Source organism: Atractosteus spatula, chromosome 5 (genome assembly GCF_055471065.1).
Source record: "Atractosteus spatula isolate fAtrSpa1 chromosome 5, fAtrSpa1.hap1, whole genome shotgun sequence".
Lineage (NCBI taxonomy): Eukaryota > Metazoa > Chordata > Actinopteri > Semionotiformes > Lepisosteidae > Atractosteus > Atractosteus spatula.
Genome location: NC_142710.1, coordinates 34,257,966 through 34,280,171, shown reverse-complemented (window position 1 = coordinate 34,280,171; position 22,206 = coordinate 34,257,966). Strand labels below are relative to the sequence as shown.

Below are 22,206 nucleotides of genomic sequence, written 5' to 3'. Positions count from 1 at the left end.
AATCTAAAGCAAACCTTGCCTCTAGAGGCAAACAGTATTGCAAAATTCCGAAGATAATATTGCATCCAATAACAGAGCTCCTACAGAAAACCCAACAAAAGTCTTGAAAAATAAATATTAAGAATATGAAAGTCAGACATTTGCTACAGTTCAATAAATGCAGGTCTGTGCCATTGGAAAAAAGCCAGGCCATCAATCAGAATACAGTGACGCAGCCAGAGTTATTCAAGTCAGTGTATGCTGCTGTGCATGAGCAATGATCTTTAGAGTGCTGGTTCAGGAATGCTGAAAATAAAACTTTTACAATATCATAACAAAGAAAACTGGTTAGTACAAAAATCTCTAATATCTTTGTAAACCTGGATGCCCATCCATCCATTTTCTAACTGATGTAGCCATTGTAGTGTTTGGGGACAGCTGGAACTGAAGCCTATTCTGTCCAGCAACAGTTTTTGAACTGGGAGAGGAAACTGGAGCACCTAGAGGAAGCTACTCAAACCAGGAGACAACACACAAACTCCACATAGACAGCACCCTAGGTATTGAGCCAGGGCCCAAGTTCTCACTAACTTTTGTATAACAGACAACATGCTTCCATCTGCTCTGCAGTCTAGAACATTCCACTGCTCTGTTGAAAAAAGAAAGTCCAGAAATGGATCTTTTCTCAATGGTTTGACAAACAGGTTTTAATGGCAAATTGTCATGTGCCATTTTCGCCCTCTAGTGACAAATGGTAGTACTGCATAGACTCTGATTGGCCTAAATTTAGAAAAAAGCATTAATTATTGAATACTCTATTATAATTAACGTCAAAATTAAGTCTTTAAGGGGGGTTCAGTTTCTCTCGGTTGTCAATCTTCATAGAAGGGCAGGGGTTTCTCAAGTACAGACTGAACATCACTGAACACGCAGAGCAGATGGAAGCATGGGCATGGTGTCTCTGTGGCTGAGGATCTGTGCCTGTGGCTGAAAGGTTGCCGGTTCAAATCCTGCAGCTGGCAGAGGAATCCTACTCCGCTGGGCCCCTGAGCAAGGCCCTTAACCCCAACTGCTCCAGGGGCGCCGTATAAATGGCTGACCCCGCGCTCTGACCCCAAGCTTCTCTCTCCCCGTCTGTGTCTCATGGAGAGCAAGATGGGGTATGCGAAAAAAGACAAATTCCTAATACAAGAAGTTGTATATGGCTAATAAAGTGATCTTATTTATCAGTGACAAAAGCAAACTTGCTCACCGCATTACGGAAAAACAATGAAAGTGAAAATGTTGGCAATATCATGAACCAATAAAATGTGCAATGCCTAAAAAGATTGTTTTAAGCCAAAAATAACCAAAAGACACATGTAGCAGAGTATTCTGTTTATTGCCTTGTTCAGTTCAGCCTTTTGCACAGAGGATTAATGCAATCTTATAATTAAAGAAAATTATTTTGTTTGTTCATTCGAAGGAAAGGATCACATTAAGAGGCACCCTTAGTGAAATATACATTGTATATTAAATGTATACAAGTGTTCATTAAATATAAAATTAAACATAAGCGGGAAACATAACATCTCTGTAGAAAGATATTTTTAGTTGGCACCAAAACGGCAAACTTTCCTAACTGAAACGCAAGGTAATGTGTATTATGTATACCCACCCTGCTCTCTGTGGGTTTTTATAATTTAGTCTCCAGTATACAAGGCTACACATGCAAACTTTTTTCAAATGAGCACTTTCCCCTTATGACAATTCAAGTCCTTGATTACACAGACAGAAAACATTTACCATTACCAGAATGAAACTGAAGTAAAAAATAAAAACGGCAGAAGTCAAAAACATAAAACAGTCTATTTTCTGGAACTTGCTTTGCTGGGGCAAATCTGATTTAAAAAACAACAACTTTTTTTTCTTTACTGAACATGAACCTAAGGTCATGCAATTAAGGCGTGCATGCTGTGTTACAATTATCTTCAACTGGTGACACTTAGGCAAGCTGACATCTTGTTCACAAACTGGGTTGCTTAGAGAATCATATTTCAGACTGAAGTGTAACAATTAACATTTCGGTGGCAAAAGATTGAAAATGCAGCACAATACATGATCTTAGTCCTTGTCAAAAACAACATTCTAAATTCTAGATGTTTACAATCACAAGTCATAACATAGCCTTTAGATACAGGAACAGACTCATTAGTTATTTCTCCCTTCTATTTGTTCTGCACTGTCCAGATGTTACATTCAGCCTGGCCGGGTGGACATGAGAAAGATGGAAACATCATACCTGGCCTCTGAGATGAGCTTGTGTCCTGCAGAGCTGAGGCACGCACAGGAGAGCTGCAGTGCCAGCCAGATGCACTGGTCACTGAAGGGAGCTGCTGTGGCAAGCAGAGGGCAGTCCTGCCTGCACTGCATTGTGCAGTAATTGAAACACTTTCATTCCAAGGTGTTGTTATACTTTGACTGTAAACATGGCTCTACTGCTTTGACACTCGTTTTTCGGTGGGGGAGGAGGAGGGGTGTCAGCAGCTGCTGTCTGTAGCTCTTTTTACATGTCTCATATCTTTTTCCAAAAGTGCCAAAAGTGATAGCTACAGGATTAAGTGGATGAGCCAATCCAGAGCTCATACAGTACATGTCCATATTATCACTTTCAACATAAGACACTTTTTTAGCAACAGTTTCATTCTGAAAGCAACAGTTGATATGAGACTAAATAGGTGAGTAAAACTGAAATCTTAAGACTATGACTTAATACTGTTTATTGAGTTTAAGCAGCCCTAATACAAATACATTACTGGATATGGAGATCAAATATAAATAAATTAGTGTAAATGTTCTTAAAATGTTTACTATGTTGCTCAATTTACTTAAATATTTAAATTTAGTTAAGTAAGACACAGATAATTAGAGCAATTCTAATGATTTGTGTGAATTTGCTAGTATCCACGTAAAGCAAGTGCCAAAACAAAGCTACTCATTACAATTGTAGGCCTGATTCTAGACAGTGTTTCTTCGTGTGGTGCGACTCACTCAAGATGGGCTTCATTGCGTGAGCCACCAAGGAACAAACTTTCTGGGTCAATAGAGTTCCCTTCTCCTGCAGCCCAACTCCAGCCTGGTTCTCTCACTGGCAGTCCAATCCTTTGGCACCACAGCACCCTCTAGTGGGGAGTCTTGTATTCCCACGTTCAAGAAGATCAGCGATTTCAAAAGGGTCTGTGACAATTGTCTGGGAAAAAGAAGGATAGTAATATACTTCCAGTGCTTGACAATTTTGTATATTTTAACAGAAACAAGAAACTCATATCAACGATCTGTGGACTGCATTGCGGCATGCTTATCAGGAATGAATGGTTTTCAAACTAAATTTAAAAAAAACAAAACACTTATGAAACATAAGATGTCTGTATATATTATTGGTTCCACTTATAACATGAATAGAATTCTCCTGATAAAAACTGCAAGGAAACAGCTACTTGCTTGGTGATCAGTACATAGTTAGGCATCTTTAAAAAAAACAACTGTCTTGTCTGTTATTTCTTCTTAATGGGGTGGCTGTGTTGCACAGTTATTAGCATTGCTTCCTCACAGCCCTGGGGCCCTGGGCTCAATTGCTGCTTGTGTGGTGTTTGTATGCTTTTCCCATGTTCGTGTGGGTTTCCTCAAGGTGCTCTGGTTTCCTCCCACAGACATGCTTGTAGGTCAACCGGCTTCTGGGAAAACTGGCCCTGTGTGTGTGTGTGTGTGTGTGTGTGTGCGTGCGGGCATCCTATCTATGTTCTATCCCGCCCTACTCCTGTTGCTTGGAGAAGGCTCCAGCTCCCACACAACCCTGCATTAGTTTAAGCAGTTAGGAAATGGGTGGATGGATGGATGTTTTTAATGTCAGATATGTTAAAGCAAGAATTCAGCCACAAAAAAATAGCACTTCTGATATTGAGCAGACCCTATCATGTCTGGCAGCTTCTCTGAAAATAAACACAGCAGAGCCTGATTACATCTTATACACAATACACACGTATTGAGTAGGATTTCACATCTTAAACCTTTAATTCATGATTTGTTAAGCCTGTGTTTATGTATATATATATGTAATATGGGTGTACAGATAGATCTTATGAAGAGGAAGTCACTGTGAAGATGAGTTGTTCCTTCCAAATACTATGATAAGGAGGCCAGGGGGTTAAGTGTTTGAGGAGATGGCATCTATGACCCTGAATAACAGGAGAACTTAAGTCAAAGCCAACAAATGAAAGCCATTTTTTTATCTTATCTGTATCATAAGAAGCTTAGCTTGAACATTCTGTATGTGCAGTAAGCAGAAAATGTTTATAGCACTGATTAAACTGATAGAAAAGTGCACTGAACTTGAAGAAGCTAATGCTCAACCACAGGCTAAGAGCAGGCTTAGCCTTACAGTGGCATTTTTTTCTTCGTTGCCTCCTCTTCTTTAATGAAGAGCTGGAAAAGAAATAGACCGTGGCAGCACAGGGGCGGTGGGTCCACCACATGGCACACAGACCAGGGCCAGGGATTTTCCAGCCTGCTCAAGTCAAGCTCCCTTCATGCTCTCGGCCACTTGTTGAAACATACAGGCCGAGACTCAGACACCTTCCACACATCCTCAATCTCCATAACCGTCATCACACATCCTAGGACGTTTTGCAGGACTGTGCTCACACACACACACACACCTTATTAGATTATTGTTCAAGTAAATGTTTAACACACATTGCTCCTTTAAAGTAAATAATTGGCAAAGAAGATTACATTTTGCGCTCTCTCACTCAGCTGCATTAACCAAGAGAAATTTACATCTATACACGTTAATGTGGGCTTGGGTAGACAGGTAGATGACAAGAAACAACTGTGCAGCTTCAATTGATGTTTTAAGATGTGAATGTCTTCTGATGCAATAAGACATAAATAAAATACTCTAAACATATTGCCTATTGTTTTGTATTCTCTGTAGGTCACTGAGAATACGACACTATTTGCAGCATTTCCAAAGAAATAACGTGCTGCACGTGTAACACAAACACTGCACAAATGGACAAAGACACAGAGCCAGATATAAAACTGTATTTTGTCCAGTTTTCTTAATTAGTTTATGTGGAGAGTAAGAGAAGATTCACATTTTGACATTTGGGTTGGACATTGCTGTCTCAATGTGAATTTGTTTCCAACATATTTCTAATTATTATTACCCGTCTTAATTCATAACCTACCATGTATTCCCACTGATTCTTTTGTAATTTGTGTTTTGTTTTCTGTCATTCAAAACTATTTTAAGCAAACAAAAGCCTTGGAAAAAAAATTTAGGTTCAGTATTCTATCTAGACATGCTGCATTTGCTTACTTAACATCTTTAGTGCAGAAATAGTCCTGTATATATGTTTAGAGCACTAATAATGATGTTTATTGTTATGTACTGCCCATTAAGCATAAGGTTTCTCAACGCACTTTTCAAAATGACGATGGCTCATTCCCTTAATCCACTATCTGCTGGGATAGGTTTTTTGTATCTCTACACAGAACTATTATACCTCTGCACAGAACTGTATGAGACTATTACTGTGCAATTTACTGTCAAAGCAGGGATCAGTAAAATAAAAACCCATAGTATTTAAGCTAGCACAATGCATAAAAAAGACCACTCCACTTCAAGAACAAGAGGAGTCCCACCATCTGGAGTGAATCCAGGCTGTGCCAGTGGCTGCAGCCAGAACTGTGGGCCGGGTTCCATACAGGATACAGGGAGATCTTTGGCTCAACATAAAACAGAGCACCTGCTTTCAGGGTTACGATGTACATACTAACATCTGTGTTGACCTATTATTTTATTTTCTAGACTCTGCACAATGTGGAGAAATGATAAAAAAAAGAATTAAGGATATACCGTTAAAAGTGCATAATTTCTATCCAGGGATGTTATGTAAAAATTGCATAATGTACTATTAAGGTTTAATTTAGAAAGCTGTGTAATATTTTGGTCACTATGACACCAGAAATATACTGGAACTATGGAATCAGCCCAGGGAAGTGTGAAAAGAAACATTCCCAGAGCAGCTCATGCTATGAATTCTTTAAGTTTCGAACAGATAAAACTACAAGGGACCCAATTCAAATGGTCAAAATCCACAAAGCTACCTAATTGGACATCATCTGGATCCACAATGCAACACAAAACGGAGAACACAAGTGGAAACTACAGAGTGGTAAAACAGAGAACTGAGGGACTTTTACACAAAGTGTTGTGAAAATCTGCAACAATCTATTCAGCCATGTTCCTTAAGCTGATACCTTTCTCCTTTCAAGAAATGGCTGGATAACATCCTTGAATACCAGTAACAAAACAAGTTGAGATCCTATGATCACTTAGCTACAAACAAGCTTGATGAGGTGAATGGGCTCCTCTAGTCTGTCACCCCAAAGACAAATAGATAGTGCAGTGAGACATCAAGAAATCACATAGCAATTCATTATTGGAGTATACACTATGAAAAACAATGAATTTTTTAAAACGAAAATAACACAAAATCAAAAGAAACCTGTACAGCTCTATTTGAAAACAAGGTGTAACTAAAAATTAAACTTGTGATTGAAAAATTGGGCTTACCAACTTTATCTTTCTTTTGCCTCTGCTGCGGACAAGGTTCTAATGTTTGATAAATTCACATGCCTCTGGCCCCAGCAGGAACATTCTCTGCTTTGGCAGTTCCTGTACAAGGTTCCTGATCTTTCCCCTATTTTACACTTTACTCCTGGCAAGCCCTGAGGCTGCTTACAAGAATACCACTTCAGTGATACTTAATCAATTATACCTAGATAACGTGCCAAAAGATGCTGGCTTGATGCATCAATCTATAGTACTGCTACTACAAATTAAACTTAATGAGCACGATAATGATGGTTAAGTATGAGTTATCTGACAATGCCAAATGGTGGAGTAGATGTGTCAGATTTCACACATATATAAAACAGCAAAAGGCATATATATACAGTATACTTGGCCAACACTGTCAAGTTTCTGCAGGTAAAGCCAAATGCTACTTTTAAAAAGATAAAGGTCCGGGCCTGATGCCGACGTTAGTTCTATTGTACTAGCCATAATTCAGGTAACATACTTAGATGTCATTAGGAAAGAATGTGGACAGGTTCTGCCAAGTTTTGCCAAGTGTTATTTCCAAAACTCCCTGACATTCTGACAGCAGATCCCATAAAACTAGCTGAGTAAAAAAAATGTCTTTAACTTCCCTATTGATATTGATTTGTCCATATGGGAATCCACAAAAAAGTTGCATGATCTTGGATGACCACATCTATTTCTTTTTTTTTCATTCTAGGCTGGGATGTCTTCTGTGAGAAAGTATCTTCACCCTGTGTTCACTAGATACTCCAGTGTCTTCACACATTCAAAAGATATGCTGGCTATGTTGATCGCTATCTCTGAGATGAATGTAAACTGCAAAGGACAGGCATGTCAATCAGGGTGGAGTCCCACTTTACAACCTATCTTTCTAAAATAGACTATTTTGCTGTGACCCTTATCAGGAAATGAGGGGCTTTCGGGTAATGGACAGATGACCTGCAATTATCTTCAAAAGCATAGGGTTAAAAAACACAAAGTACATAATTATGAATTCTTTGAACCAGTAGTATCTAATCATGATCTTGGTGGGACGCTCTTTCTTCAGATATTCTAGGTGTCTTCAAAGCACCTTCACCTGAAGAACTGGTTAAAATGATTCAATTCAGCCAACATTGAGCTGCTTTAGGTAATTAAGGAGTGAGCTGCAATAAAATGTGCATACAACAGCCCTCCAGATCAGGACTGGACACCCGTGCTTTGATGTATATAAAGTCATCCACCATGAACTACTGTCTTATTAGACTATATGTGGTCATTCAAGGCAAACTGGACATTTCTCAACAGGCCAAATCCACCAGTTGACAAACAAACCGATTGTTTTCAGCACATTCTATCAAAACACCTCATAGTAAAAGGATCATTTTGGAAACAAACCTCTTCCCAAAACTGTGTATACGATGTGCAAATATGGCAGATGATCTACTGTATATCCACTGACATTTTCATGATCAAAACAGTCAGAGGGAATGAAAAACACAGATGCACAAGAAATACAAGAATAAAAAAAAACCAAAAAGCTCTAAGACAAAGATTCAGGAAAACGTGTCCACAAAGGGGCGCCACTGACCCATCAAGACTGAAATCTCCATAATAATACTGCACCTGTTAAACAGAAGCCAATGACATAGAGTTTGCTTTGCAGAGCATAAAATAAATGTTCCTCTCTGCCTCCTAATGCTCTCTCACTTCCTTTTGATTTTTCTGCACACACTGCAGTGAAAAAGTCCATGAATCCCCATTATAATTATGGGAATTGCAATGTTGTCTGATGTGTAAAAAAATTTATAACTAAGAATCAGTCTATGTGAAATAAGTGCCTGTCCTATTTAATGGTTAGAAACGTTGCAAGTTTGATCATAACCTTAAAGGTTAGTGGGAACACATCATACCATGATCAGACGAGATTTCAGAGGACCTCAGGAAGGAGTAGTTGATATTTATCAGTCTGGAGAGGGTTAAAAATAATTTTTAAACATCCATCCACTGTCAGTTTACAAATAGAAAATATTCAAGACCATGATGACTCTACTCAGGACCAGTTATACTCCCAAGAACTCCCCAAAATCAATCCAGAAAATCACCCAAGAAGTCACAAAGAACCCCAGATTAACATCTAAGCATGAGCAACCCTCTGTTGTTGCAACAAACGTCAGTGTTCATGCATCAACCACTGGGAAAAGACTGAACATGAATGGCTTTCCTGGGAGGACAGGCAGAAATTACTGCTCTCTAAAAAGAACATCCATTAAACTTCTGGAAGAATATTCTCAAAAGTTGGATTTTCCGGCCACAAAATGAAATGTTTTGCTGGAAAAAAAACAATCACTGTGTTCCAAACCAAAAACATCCACCAAGTATAGTGGTGGGAGTATGTACCATTCTGTTCTGCTGGACAGAATGCAATCATTGATGGACCAACACATTGGATCGTATCAATACATTCTGGGGGACGATGTCAGGCCATCCATTCGTCAGTTAAATCTTGAGTGGGTCATTCTGTGGGATGATGACCCTAAACATAAAAGCAGATCTTAAACAGAATGGTTGAAGAAGAAATGTTATTTTTTTTGATTAGCCAGACCTGAACCCCATTGAAATGTTGCGGCAGGACCAAAGCCAGCTGTTTGTCCAAGGAAACCCTCACAATGCTACCAACGTGAAGCAGTTCTGAAAGGAATAATGGGTCAAAATTTATAAATAGTGCGAGACTGACTCAGGAAAACTAGTGGAAGTCATTGATGCACAAGTGGTGCCACCAGTTACTGAATCTAATGGTTCTCATACTTAGTCACATCCATTATTGGATCATCTTACTAATTAGATAATCCAAATATATCTTGTGTCTTTGTGCTATAAATTTAATCAGGTGATCATCTTTCATTAAGACTTTCAAGAAGATCTAGTTATGTTTTAGGTCTAAAATATACAAGAATATGTATCATCCTAGGAGGTTCACAAATGAATTCTAGGTACTGTATACTGAGTGCCTTGCTGTTAAAATCCCACTGGGGGTGTCAAACAAATCCTACAAGCACTGACTGGCATCACCCACTCAACTAGGTGCCAAAGGCATAAGCATAGCTCATGTCTAACTCATGGTTGCCACCAAGCAAGGTATTTACATTTTAGCTTGTAGTGCAAAAAGAGGCAGCATTCTTGACACATGATGCAGATTTACGTAGCGAACTAACTACCAAAATAAAATAATTAATACATTAAAGGATGAATTAATTTTATTTTCTTATGAGCTTTCCACTTTCCAGTAATAAAATGGTGAAAAATGAGGACTCCCAGCTATACTTCTCCCATGTCTAAAGCAGACCATGGGACGTCTGACTTGTTAAACCAAATCATCAATTTGTAAAACTCCAAAATCACTCTTCCTGGCCAATGTGCTTGACACTACTACACCAAAATCCAAAATGATCTGGTTTTTTTTCTTGTTTTGCTATCAAAGGGTAAAACAATAAGCATTATAATAATGAAGCATGGAAGAAAGTAGAACCAAGACTTTAAGACACAGGGTGACACTAAGCATTTTAAAGCTTAGACTAAACTTTTACTAAATACCAAAATACCAAATATGTACGTTTGTTTTACCATCACCATTGAGTTTGCAATCGCAGATTTCTTTTTCATTCTCTCAGAGCACTATTTAACCTCTAGGATTAGCCTTGTCAGGACTGACATACAGTACTGGCCAAGTGACAAGTTTATCAATTATTCTTATCGCCCAGCTTTTTTTATTTAATTCAAAAGTATAATCTCAATGTTAATGCTTTAAAAGTGGTCCAGCAAAATAAACTGCAAGGTTACATCTCTAGGACACACAGCTGACTGGCCTTGAAGCTTAAACTGTTGACACTGAGTGGGGCAGCACCACCTGACACTGAAACACAACCAGCCAGCATTACAATTTTGGGTGGATTCAATAACTGTGGTCTTTGTTCTTCATTGCTATCAAATCGCCAAATTCACAACACAAAAATTAGATGGATTGCTTGTCCACAGTATGTAGGTACCCAGAAGTACACCAAAGTCAAGAAAAAAATGAACAATACTTCCATAAGATTCACAAGGCTATCTATCTACCTGTGGTGTATTATTTTATCCAACCATTAATTTGTGTCATTGGCAATTATTCTACCTAGATCTTTAAACACTAAAGACTAAAAGGCACCTGTAAAACCTACAGATTTGTATTTCTCAAAGTCCAAGGTTGAAACACTTCTGAAGACTGTCCAAGATGAGACTTCCTTCCTTTGTCATGTGTAAATATGTTAAACAAGTGCTTATTTACTTCACTGAACAGAGTCGTCCCCCTAGCCTCTGATCAGACCAGCAATTTTAACAGCAGCCAAGGCTTATCATGTTTAATGATGTTACCCAGGACTCTAGAACCCGCACGTTTCCTTACATTTAAGGCTCATAACTTAATTGCCAGATTGTTCTAACTCAGTAATGTGGAGATTGCCAGGGACTTTCCCCAGTTAAAAAACACATCACCTCTGTAAAGATTTTATAGAGAATTGGACCAAGTATAATCAGGTAAATCAGGTAATTTACAGTAGTTCTCCTACTTTGGATATGTTAGGATGCCCCAACTGAGAGCAAAGAGGGCAATAAACTTAAGACATTCTTCAATACCAATCTCTTCCTAAAGTAAAAAAAAAACTATTAACATTACTCCTCACTAATGATTATAAGAGTAGGCCATTTAAAATAAATTCAGTATAAAATTATTAATTGCAGCTAAGATATGTACATACTACCATCTTAAGTGTTGGTTCATATTAATTTTTTGTTATTTATACAGAATATCTAAGGGTATTTCATGCGTTTCCAAAACAATTTTTAGCCTCTCCTTACTGTGCCTCTAATATGAATATCCTTGAGATACAGTGTATACAGAGTGGTTAGTGAAGCCAGAACACAAATTTGCTAAAACCCTATTTCTTTGCTTTGTCGGTTATATTTATATGGTTCACATCTGCTGTGTGGTCTTATCAGCGTGGTCCCATTACTGTGGAAGTAATGACTAAGAAGAGCTGATTAACCGGGTCCTGCCTCTGCTGTGTGGGGGTGAAGAGCCCAGGAAGGCAGGAGACTCAGCCTGTTTGCAGCTGGCTTGCTCCACATCCCCACTGCAGGACAGAGAAGGACCTTGGCAGGGGGGAGGACAGACCATTGTGGTTGAGGGAGAATGAAAAAAATAAAGAAAAGACATTCTCCACACTAAACTCTACCTAGAAAATACAAGCTTGACCAAGCAGAAACACAGCTTAGTGCAAAGTCTGAGCTTTTACAGCTCTGACACGAGTCATCCATGAGCACAAGTGCCGGGACGTGAACTCGAAACCCCACCTCTGGATACGCCTTATGGGCAGGGTTAGATTCCATTTTCACCCAGGCAGAGACGGAGTCTATCACACCTCACTATGATAGTTTATTTGACCCTATTTATTTTTAATCACGCATCTTATATATCCATCTCACATACTGATAACCCAATTTCATTTTTTTCCTAAATTGTTAAGATCACTTAAATTGCTAACTTGTTTTCCACATCTCATGCATGTACGTTTTTATTTCTTAAATTGTTCATGGGTTCATGTTGTGTTAATTATAGCGTGATTGTAGTTTATATCATGTTATGTCTTTTACCTGTCTGCAAAGCCAATTTTCCATCTGGGACAATAAAAGAAGTAAAAAGTGCGTCAGGAGGCTGGCCTGGCACTGAAAGTGAGGTTAATCAGTTATTCTTCATTACAAGACTGGTAGACAGTGTTAGAGAGGTCAAGTCTCTACTTTTACCCACCATCTTATCTAGATTTGATCAGTTAAGGTATTAAGGTCTAAAAATGTGAAAAGCTCAACGGGAACACACCTGTGATACTGCAGGACAACATCCAGTAGAGGCAGGCTGGGTCTTCACCACTGGCTGGAAAGAAAATTCTTCTGCAAACCTGGAACCCTTCAAAATGGCCGCTATCTCTCCATCCACCTCTGCCACCTGACCTTCCTGAGAGAAAACAAATAAAAACTCAAGCTAATCCAAGAATTTGAATCTGGGTTGATGACCAAAGAAACATCTGTGTTTTTACTTTAAACTACATTCATCTGTCACTGATCTAAAACCAAATCTAGCTAGACAAGTTGTTCTAAGCTACAGTATAGGTATTGTGTGTATTTGATGACCCTTTACACTGTGTGTATAATGTATTATTTCATCAACAGGGTATAACCATTTCTTAAATAATTAGGTCCAAATTAATCTAATAATCAAGTTAACTTTTTGTGATTAGTTCAAAGTCACACAAAACTGAAATTAAATAAAAATGTACATTCTTCAACACTGGGGAATAAGATTTTGATATGCAAAGTTAAGAGACAACTCCTTATGACTCTTTCAAGTGAACAGGTCCCCGTTGTTTGATTGAGGCTTGCATTTGTATCTTGAATTGAATACAAAATGACCTTTGCTTACAATGATAAGATAAGATAACTTTATTAGCCATATACAATTTCTTGCATTAGGAATTTGTCTTTTCGCATACCCCTGCTTGCTCTCCATGAGACACACAGACGGGGATAGAGAAGCTTTGGGTCAGAGCACAGGGTCAGCCATTTATACAGCGCTCCTGGAGCAGTTGGGGTTAAGAGCCTTGCTCAGGAGCCCAACGGAGTAGGATTCCTCTGCCAGCTGCAGGATGAGAACTGGCAACCTTCCAGCCACAGGCACAGATCCTTAGCAGATCCAGCCCACCAAATAAAGGTTTGTTTAATTTGAATGGGAATTAAAAGAAAAGCTGATCAGGAGTGTGAAGTGAAATCTGAAATTATATAGGTAAAATTCAATGAAACCTGAAAGGTAAATAAAATAATAAAACAGCTTTAATTAGACAGAATTAAAGAAAACAATGTTCAAAGAAAATCGGAGGGTTTTGGACCAAATAAAAATGGTGTCCGACAAATGACTGATTATTTAAGTGATATAGTACTCATATTCCAACCTGAAATGTGTAGTTCACATCAAATTCCAGCATCTTCTCAAAGCCATTAATGGTCCCATTATATATGACCTGACGTCTTTCCCTTGGGCAGCTCTTAGGTATCTTGAACAGCCGATAGGTTGCAGAAACAAACTTGCAGTCACCTGGAATGGTGGAGGAAAGAAAATTGCACAGTTTAATGACACAGTTTAAAAACTCGTACGGTGGCAGTGAGACAAACTACACTATGTAGAAAGATGTATAAAGTAAAAATGAATTCATAATACTAAAACTGTGGATATGGACGAGTTTTTATCAGCCCTATCCTACTGATGCATTGTATGAGAATGTTAAAACAGATCGGGTACTTCCCCCATTGAACTCACCAATCAGGCTCTCCAGTTCCTTGTTCCCAATGGTAATATAACGGGCAGTGACCAGTCGTGGTGTGCCAAATCCCACTTCTTCAGCTAACTGCAGGAGGTCTTTCCACCACAGGGCTCCACCCAGACACTCACCTTACAAGGGAAAGAATTTTCATTACTGTGGCCCTTAATGGAGCTAAAACTCATGGAGTAACTCTACCTTCATCACAGCATTTTCTAAGTCATGCTAGCGTGCATTTTAGAAAAGGTACACATATCTCTGCCAAAAATGGCTATCAGTGCCAAGACTGGAAAAAAAACTATCAAAACATTTCAAAGATGTGGCACTCTGTATATATTAAAAATATTATTCACATAACTTGCGAATGTTAAAATGAATACGTTACCCATGCTTATATTATTACCTGGGTTCAAAAGGTCTAACAATCGAGCAAAATATTTAAATGGAAAAGAGACTAAACATCCATTAGATGAGTGAATGAATTAAACCACTGAGTTGGCACTTATAACACCATCACCAACTACTGAAATAATGCTTTGTTTAACTAATGTTACCCTTACCCCATAACACTTTGTGTGTTCTGACTTCCTCTGGCAGCTTTTTGTTGCTGTAGACATCACTGAAATACAGTTCCCCACCATCCTGAAAACAGAACAGTCCTGTAGCACAGTGACACACACGCCACTTACACTCTTCAGAGGAGATCATTGTCAAGACATTCAGATGTTTTCCCATACTCAAATTGAACAATGGAAAAGAACTGTTTGCAAAACTGTGGAGGGCATCGATTACCGACCTTTCTCTTGAGAGATTAGATTTGTACCTTTATCATCAGAGACAAAATTCTACTGAGCATTAATTCCTGAACCAGCTACGACCTCAAAACAACCATTCACACAGTGTAGGTAATTCAGGTGACCTCATACGCCACTAGATACAACAATGATGTCATGACCTTCCCTCCTACCCAGTGGAAACACTCCTGAGATTCTCCACCTACCTTTAACACTCTGTAAGCTTCCCTCAGCACTGCAGACTTATTGGGAGACAGGTTGATCACACAGTTCGATCTGCAGAACAATCCACAGGCCATCAATGTTGATACCATAACACTGCATTGCCATTACCAAACTAAAAAGTGAAATGCACCAGCTTGAGAATGCTTTATAATAAAATCTGATGGAGAACTGATCTTGAGATGTGAGGCTTAAAGGCTCCTTTTTCCTTGCGCAGAACAAATACAAAATTCTTATATGTAATTTCAATGTTCTAGTTAGAACTCTCATAATGCAGTGAAAAAACTAACACACTCAGGCTTTCCAGTAAAATAAGAGACTCACATGATGACATCGTACGTGTTCTCTTTTAATCCTGCGTCCTGCAGAGCCTCAATGTATCCCTTAACAAAATCCACATTCGGATGCCTGTAGCCAAACTTTTTCATGTGGTAGTCGATGTACTTTTCAGCCACTTCCAGCTAAAAGGAGATATCGAGATTGATTAATACTATAATTTAACTCTGTGACTTTATACACAGTGACCAAAGACCAAGACTCCATCAGAACTGAAACCAAATCTTATATCCCAGCTCGAAGAGCAACGGCTGTGAAAGCACTAGTTTCTTCTGAGTCTTGTATTTCAGCATTTCGCTTGGTTCTCCACATGTACAACACTGCACGGCCTTGCAATCTTCTCATCATGCTTTCCTCTATACCACAGACATACAGTATCAGTGCGTGGACCACTCAATGACCATGCACTCATTTTACAAAAGGGATCTGTTCCTTGAAAGATATTAGGTGAGAATTTGTTAATGAATGATTACGTCACTGTTTTAAAGGCAATAATGTGAGGCATATTTAATCATTACACATATCATAGAAAAGGAAAGCAAATGACGCCTATAATATAGTCCAACTAAATGTATTTATTACATTTTATGGATTTTAAACAGTTTTTGTAGTTTCTGCAATTAGCAATGATACTAACCACTAGCTTTCAAACTGCAGTGAGTGGTTAGCAGCAATGTTAACCACTGGACATTGTGCCTCAAAAAATGTGCACTTTTTTCAAATGTATTACAGCAAGTATGTTCCTTGAATGTATGCAAGAAAGAGCTAATTGTGCATTATGATGAATTACAACATTATCTTTGCAAAAATGTAAATTATTTTTATGTGAAGCTAAGATGTTCTAAGATGAGGTCTAAGATGTGTTGCCTATGATGCTAGCATTCCAGTATGATTCCTGTATAACATGAAATCCGTCTTAACCAAAAATGCAAGCATTTACATTTCACGGATTTCAGATTTCACATTATTAAATGACTAAAATAACTACTGCCAAAATAATCAGCACTTCAGTCACACTTGAAATCTGGATGAATTTCAAACTATGCAGCATCTTGTTATACTGGATAAGCAACACAAGCCCACCACTGCTTCAGCAATTTCACACTGATGGACCGGCTTCTCCTTAAAAAAACAAACAGATCTGACTGCTACTCCCCCTAGTGGGTCCATGGAACAAAATTTCATGCAGCACAGTACGGGTCTCATCATTGTCCAGCAGATTGTCAGAAAAAGGGGGGCTGAATTAGGGCTGGGCGATATGGCCAAAAACATTATCATGATAAAAATGTTCATATCAGTCAATATCGATAATTATCACGATAAATGTCAAATCATTATTTCTTTCAAGTTTAAGGGCAGATTTTTTATCCTGAGTGAAAGTTGAAGAAACCAGACAGTTAATTGGTAAATTAAACAACTCTTTATTTTAAGAACACAACAAACACTTGCCAAACAGCAGAAACATTAAACAAATCTGAGGTAGAGAGTATTCAAGTCTTTTTTATGTCAAAATATGCATGAGTAAAATTTACAAAATAAATATCTTAACAGAAAAATTAAATACTGCAGTGTGATAAAACACACACAGAAGATGGCTCAGACAGACTGCAAAGTTTAAAGTGCTCTGTTTTATGTCTGATCGTAAAAAGACAAAATATCTCCAAATTACCGAAGCTGAATGACCTTTTCTGTCGACGATGTCATCGTCCTTCGTGCTGGTCGTTGGCAGCACTACATTTGCTTCAGTGTCGCTCATTTCTCCACTCTAACTACAATCCTGTCAGCCACCACCGTGTGGGTAAACAACAGCACGATAGCTGCCCAGTCTGCAACACGCACGCACACTCGCACAGTATTTTGTGCGCATGCGCAAAGCATAAACATATATATCGAACATTTATCGAACTTTTGTTAAAATTATATCGAGGAAAATTATATCGCGATAATTATCGTTATCGAATTATCGCCCAGCCCTAGGCTGAATATACGAGAAAGGTTTGAATTTCTACTGAAGAAAATCTACAAAGGGTTTGCTGTCTTATTGTTCTGTGATTTATTGTTTGTATTCAAAAGAGGTGCTAGGATGCAACAATGTTCCCTGTGGCAAATTTCTATTAACAAATTAAATATTTGTGTTTACACTGGTTGGCAACCAGTGGTTCTATTCTGGTTTACCATGTTGACTCTAACCCAGATGTATTTCTGGGGATTGTTTTAATGATAACTGCCTTCAGCAACTGCGTGTGCATTACAACCTTTGTACTATTGTAAAACAATAGTATTACTAACAGTAACTAACCTTCCCTTCTCAGACAACACTGAACCATAGCAGAGTCCACAGTACAGTACCTGCTCCTCAGTCATGTCAATGCCAGTGATGTGCCCCTCCTCTCCCACCAGCTGGCTCAACACGTAGCAGTCCTGCCCGCTGCCACTGCCCAGGTCCAGCACTCTACAGCCCTCCAGGCACTCTGGCACCACCAGACCGCACCCATAATACCTGCAGTGGGCAGATTTAACAAGGTGATCTGGCCTCCTCCCAACACAGGTGTCCCATGATTTGTACGACAACCAATTTGTGGGAACAGCTCAGGCAGGGAAAAGGTAGGAGGTGAGTGCAAAGATCAGTATGACTGACCACAAAAAGGACAAACATTCTGGGAAAAACGCAACACGTCTTTTTTTCCAGTGTGACATAAACATCAGGAATAAAATCCACACACAACCACAACCCACCTGCTGGTGACTTCTGAGTGCACTTCCTTCAGGGCCTTGCAGATAAATGCTGGTGTAGGCTTGGCTGGGGAAACACAGGCATTGCTCTTGAGATCAGAGGTTTTCTTCAGCTGCTTCCCATAGTAATCCTATAGGGAGACCAGACCATCTGCAATCCAGGATTTCAGGGTTTTCTTTATATTCCTTTTTTTTATTTTATATTTCTTTAAACTCCATTATATTTAGTCTGTGCTTAGGCTACAGTTCCTGATAATATCCCCAACATAATCAAATCACAATGAGAACTACTGACATATTTGTGCCAGAGTTCATTCGGACACCAACAAATGCATTAAAAAAATGATTAAATCAGAATATAGGTAATTGACCTTCCAACGTAATCATCTTCCAAATGTCTGGACTGATATAAGACCAAATTTAAAAGAACACCTGTTTATGCTTTAACAGCACATGGAATGGCAAAAGATGAGGAGTATTTAATCTGTATTTAATCAGTATTTAATCTGTCATAACCAAAGCAGCCATGAATCTAAACTGTGAAGAGGAAGCAGCGATCCTGATCCTGGTACTTCATTTCTGCTGATTAGCAATACTATCTCAGAGTTGTGATGCCCTAACTCTTTGACTTGGTGTGCAATGGGTACAGTATAACACAGCAGGACATCGTGTTCCTTTAAAAACATTACCCTCTTTGTATAGAAGAATACATTGGTATATACCAGGCAGAAGGTATAATTCTGTCACAGACTTCAGCATGTTACAAACACACTTCACAGGTCTATTTACCACAGATTCTGGGACAAATGGGCAGCAGTCATTCACACTAGGATTACTCATCTCACCTACACCACTTATAAACATTCTGATATGAATAAGGCATGGCATTGTAACATAAAGTTCCCAAAATACTCATATACTGACAAGTATAATAATTTTTATATTGCACTTTTCTCCCAAAGGATCCCTAAAACACTTCACATATAGGAGTGGACGCACCTGATCTAGCACTGAAGTGCATCGCTCACCTGAATGACAAGCAGCAGCCATTAGACTGCAGTGGCCCCAGTACAATGGAGATCAGGTATACAAATGAGAAACTGATTAAGCAGTTGAATTCAGATAGAACTGAAATCATGTTTAGGTGACAAGGGGCAGAGTTGTTTTGTTTCTGAGATCTGATGTGATCAGGCTACAAAGTTCTAACATTATCGTCATGCTGATATAATTTTACAGATATCCACCAGAAATAGTAAACTACCTTCACATCAGCATAAACACCTATGCCTTGGGATCCACATCCTGTTCCGCATTCACTACAAATAATTAAAAACAAGATGAATTACAGAGCCAAAACCACAGAAAGAAATATATTTTTGGTCAGTTCCAAAAAAAAAGCATGATTAACACAGGCAGAAACCTACAAAAAGAAGTGGTGGTGGAGAATTACTTTTTTATACAAAGAATGCAAAGGTTCTAAAACGTCAGGTTTCTCTTGTATCATTTAACAAAACTACAAACCTATACAGTACTTTATAAGGCCTTTTTCATCTTTAATTATTCTAACTTTACTTGCTTGGCGTTTAGGAGTCCTTTAGCTAGGACAATCAGAAAACATCACAGAGCAAAGTCTAAATGAACTGCGCAGTCAGACCAATTACTATTTGCTGAAGCTAAGCAGTAAGGTTTTTAACTTCCCAATCTGAACACGAAAATTGTATTAGTGTGGATATATGATTACCGGTACATGTCTTATAATTTACTAATGTTTTATTATTAGTAGTCATACCGATTAATAGTAGCAGTAGTAACATTAATTATTAAACAAGGCAATGACCGAAACCAAAAAAACATAAAAAAGGCGACCGATCTTGCAGTTCTAAGAAAATTATTAAATAATTATATGTCGATTATGTGAGCGTGAGAAGAAGGCATACGTACTAATACCCAATAAAGCTACCACCATAAAAAAACAAGAACCTAACGGCAGCCGAGCAATTACAGTAAATGTTGGTTGAGGAGACCATAGGTAACAATCCTGTAAACCTCTTAAAATGATCGATATTAACACCTGTTAAAAAAGCTTGCAGGGGTGGATAAGACTAAGGATATATTAAAAAAGAAAAATAAGCACGGCATACATACTTTTAGTAAAATAAGTATTGTCTTACATTACCTGCTTTTTGAGCAACACTCCGCCATACTGTACACTTTGCAACAGCCGACTTCCGGTAAAACCATCCCAGAATACGTCGCGACACATTGCCCAAACGTGCAATAAACTATTATATAACAATGAATTAGCTTTTTTTTTGTTCTTCTGTTTTCCAGTGTATATTGAGCTTCTCGAACCCAATTGTAAAACTGTAGATCAGTGCTGCAGATCGAAGTGCTTACGTTTGCTTTTTTGCACGTGAATGTTGTATTACTGGATGGCTAAAATTTGTAATAAATCACATCAGGTGCTAAATCGTCTTTATAATCCACAGCACTCGGTTGTGTGTCTTTCAATATTTCACGTGGTTTATCCCACTTAAAACGTTGTGACGTCACACTTTGATCTACGAAATTGATTAATGTATATCGACATCCCCGCACTTTAATATTAAATCTGAAGAATTTAAACAAAAATAAATCTTATTTATTGAAAGGTCAATTAGTTGAACAATTAAACTTGTATAACATGTTTTCGTGATAGTTCATGATGTTAATACATGCAGTTATGCATTTCAGATATCCTTGAGCTCCGAGAAGTTGCCCCCCTACAGACAGCACAAACGATGAAACCCACCTCATTCGTTTGTGCCGTTGAAAGTTGCGTTTGTACTGCTTCCGTTCCCGAAATATAGCGCCTTGTTTTTCCGGTGATCACGTGACAATGCACGGTGACTTTGACCTCCAGTGACCCCGCCTGCTGAGTTCAAGCGCTCTGTTACCGGTGCTAAAGTAACAGTTCTGCAATTGTGCTCCTCTTTTTGCCCGGGTTGGGGGCAGCGGTGGATTTTGCATTTAATATCAGTGTCTTCTGTGCGTTTGTGTGAACAGGAAAATTAAATTTGTCACGAATATCACATACCCTAATCAGAAGAGTTGCGGGTGTAGTCTCAAAAAGCGAACACTAGCAAACAATTGCACGTTCTTACCAAGAGGCTTTAACGAGCACGTCTTAATACTTCATAGGGGTGTGCTTTTTAAAAAATCAGAAGAAGTTATCAGTTTCTCACTGCCTCCTTCTTAAATAAACACGCGCAAGGGCCGTGTAAAAATTCGACCCGTCAGTCGAGCCAAGTGTTAAAAAAGGCTTGAATCTGCAACTTTACGAACAAGACCATTGTTGCACGTTTTATGCAAAGCACATTTGTTAACGTGAAAAAGAACCAGGGTGTTTTTTAAGGGGTACTACGTACAAGGTTGTCGCGGGTAGTAAATAACACATCCGAGAAGCAACACTGGAAAGTCCACCGTCTCACACCTGCGGACCGCGGCAACACTGGAAACATATTTTTTATTTTCACATAACAGAAGTGAACATATATCTGAATTCTTTAATAAACTGTCATTATCCGTGTGTTTGTATTTACAGGGGTCTTACGCGCAAACATGAAGCGATGAGCTCACAGTCCTTTTATTTTTGTGTTTCCGGCCGGTCCTTGGTGTAGAATAGAGCATGAGAGCACACCTTGACCTCTGAAGACACAGGTATGGGTGCCTGTGTTAGATCCTCAGGTGAAGTCGAGTCTTCTGCAGTCTGCAATGTCATGACCCAGACATGTTTGCTTGTCGTGCTCCATGAAGTTCCCCACCCGCCCGTCGAACAGCACAAACGACGTAACTCACCGCAATCGTTAGTGCTGCGTTTGTGCCGGTTTGTGTCGCTGTAAGTAGCGTTTGTGCTGCTTTCGTTTCCGAGATATAGCGCCTTGGGGTTTCGGGTAATCACGTGACTAAACTGAAGTTTACAGGTTACAACAAACTTGGTAATCTAACTCCTGATGAAAACAATGGGGGCAATTTGTTTTCCCGAGTCTGTCGGGTGGGGTGGATGTTTCAATATATTTCAATATAGCGCATTTTCCTGACTGTGACGTACCTCTGTGAGGTACAAAACAGC

The 22,206-nt window shown here is 38.8% G+C and overlaps 1 protein-coding gene across 1 annotated transcript; it reads right to left on the bottom strand.

Moving 5' to 3' along the window:
• Nucleotides 1–1,341: 1,341 nt before the first annotated feature.
• Nucleotides 1,342–20,330, bottom strand: as3mt (arsenite methyltransferase). Its single transcript, XM_088917500.1, has 11 exons — nt 20,272–20,330; nt 19,357–19,411; nt 18,099–18,226; nt 17,712–17,862; nt 15,351–15,487; nt 15,011–15,080; nt 14,571–14,652; nt 14,010–14,141; nt 13,645–13,787; nt 12,519–12,653; nt 1,342–3,208 (listed from the first exon to the last, which is right to left on the bottom strand). Exons 1-11 carry the CDS (start codon nt 20,295–20,297, stop codon nt 3,104–3,106), a joined length of 1,164 nt encoding a protein of 387 aa, XP_088773626.1. The 5' UTR covers nt 20,298–20,330; the 3' UTR covers nt 1,342–3,103.
• Nucleotides 20,331–22,206: the final 1,876 nt, after the last annotated feature.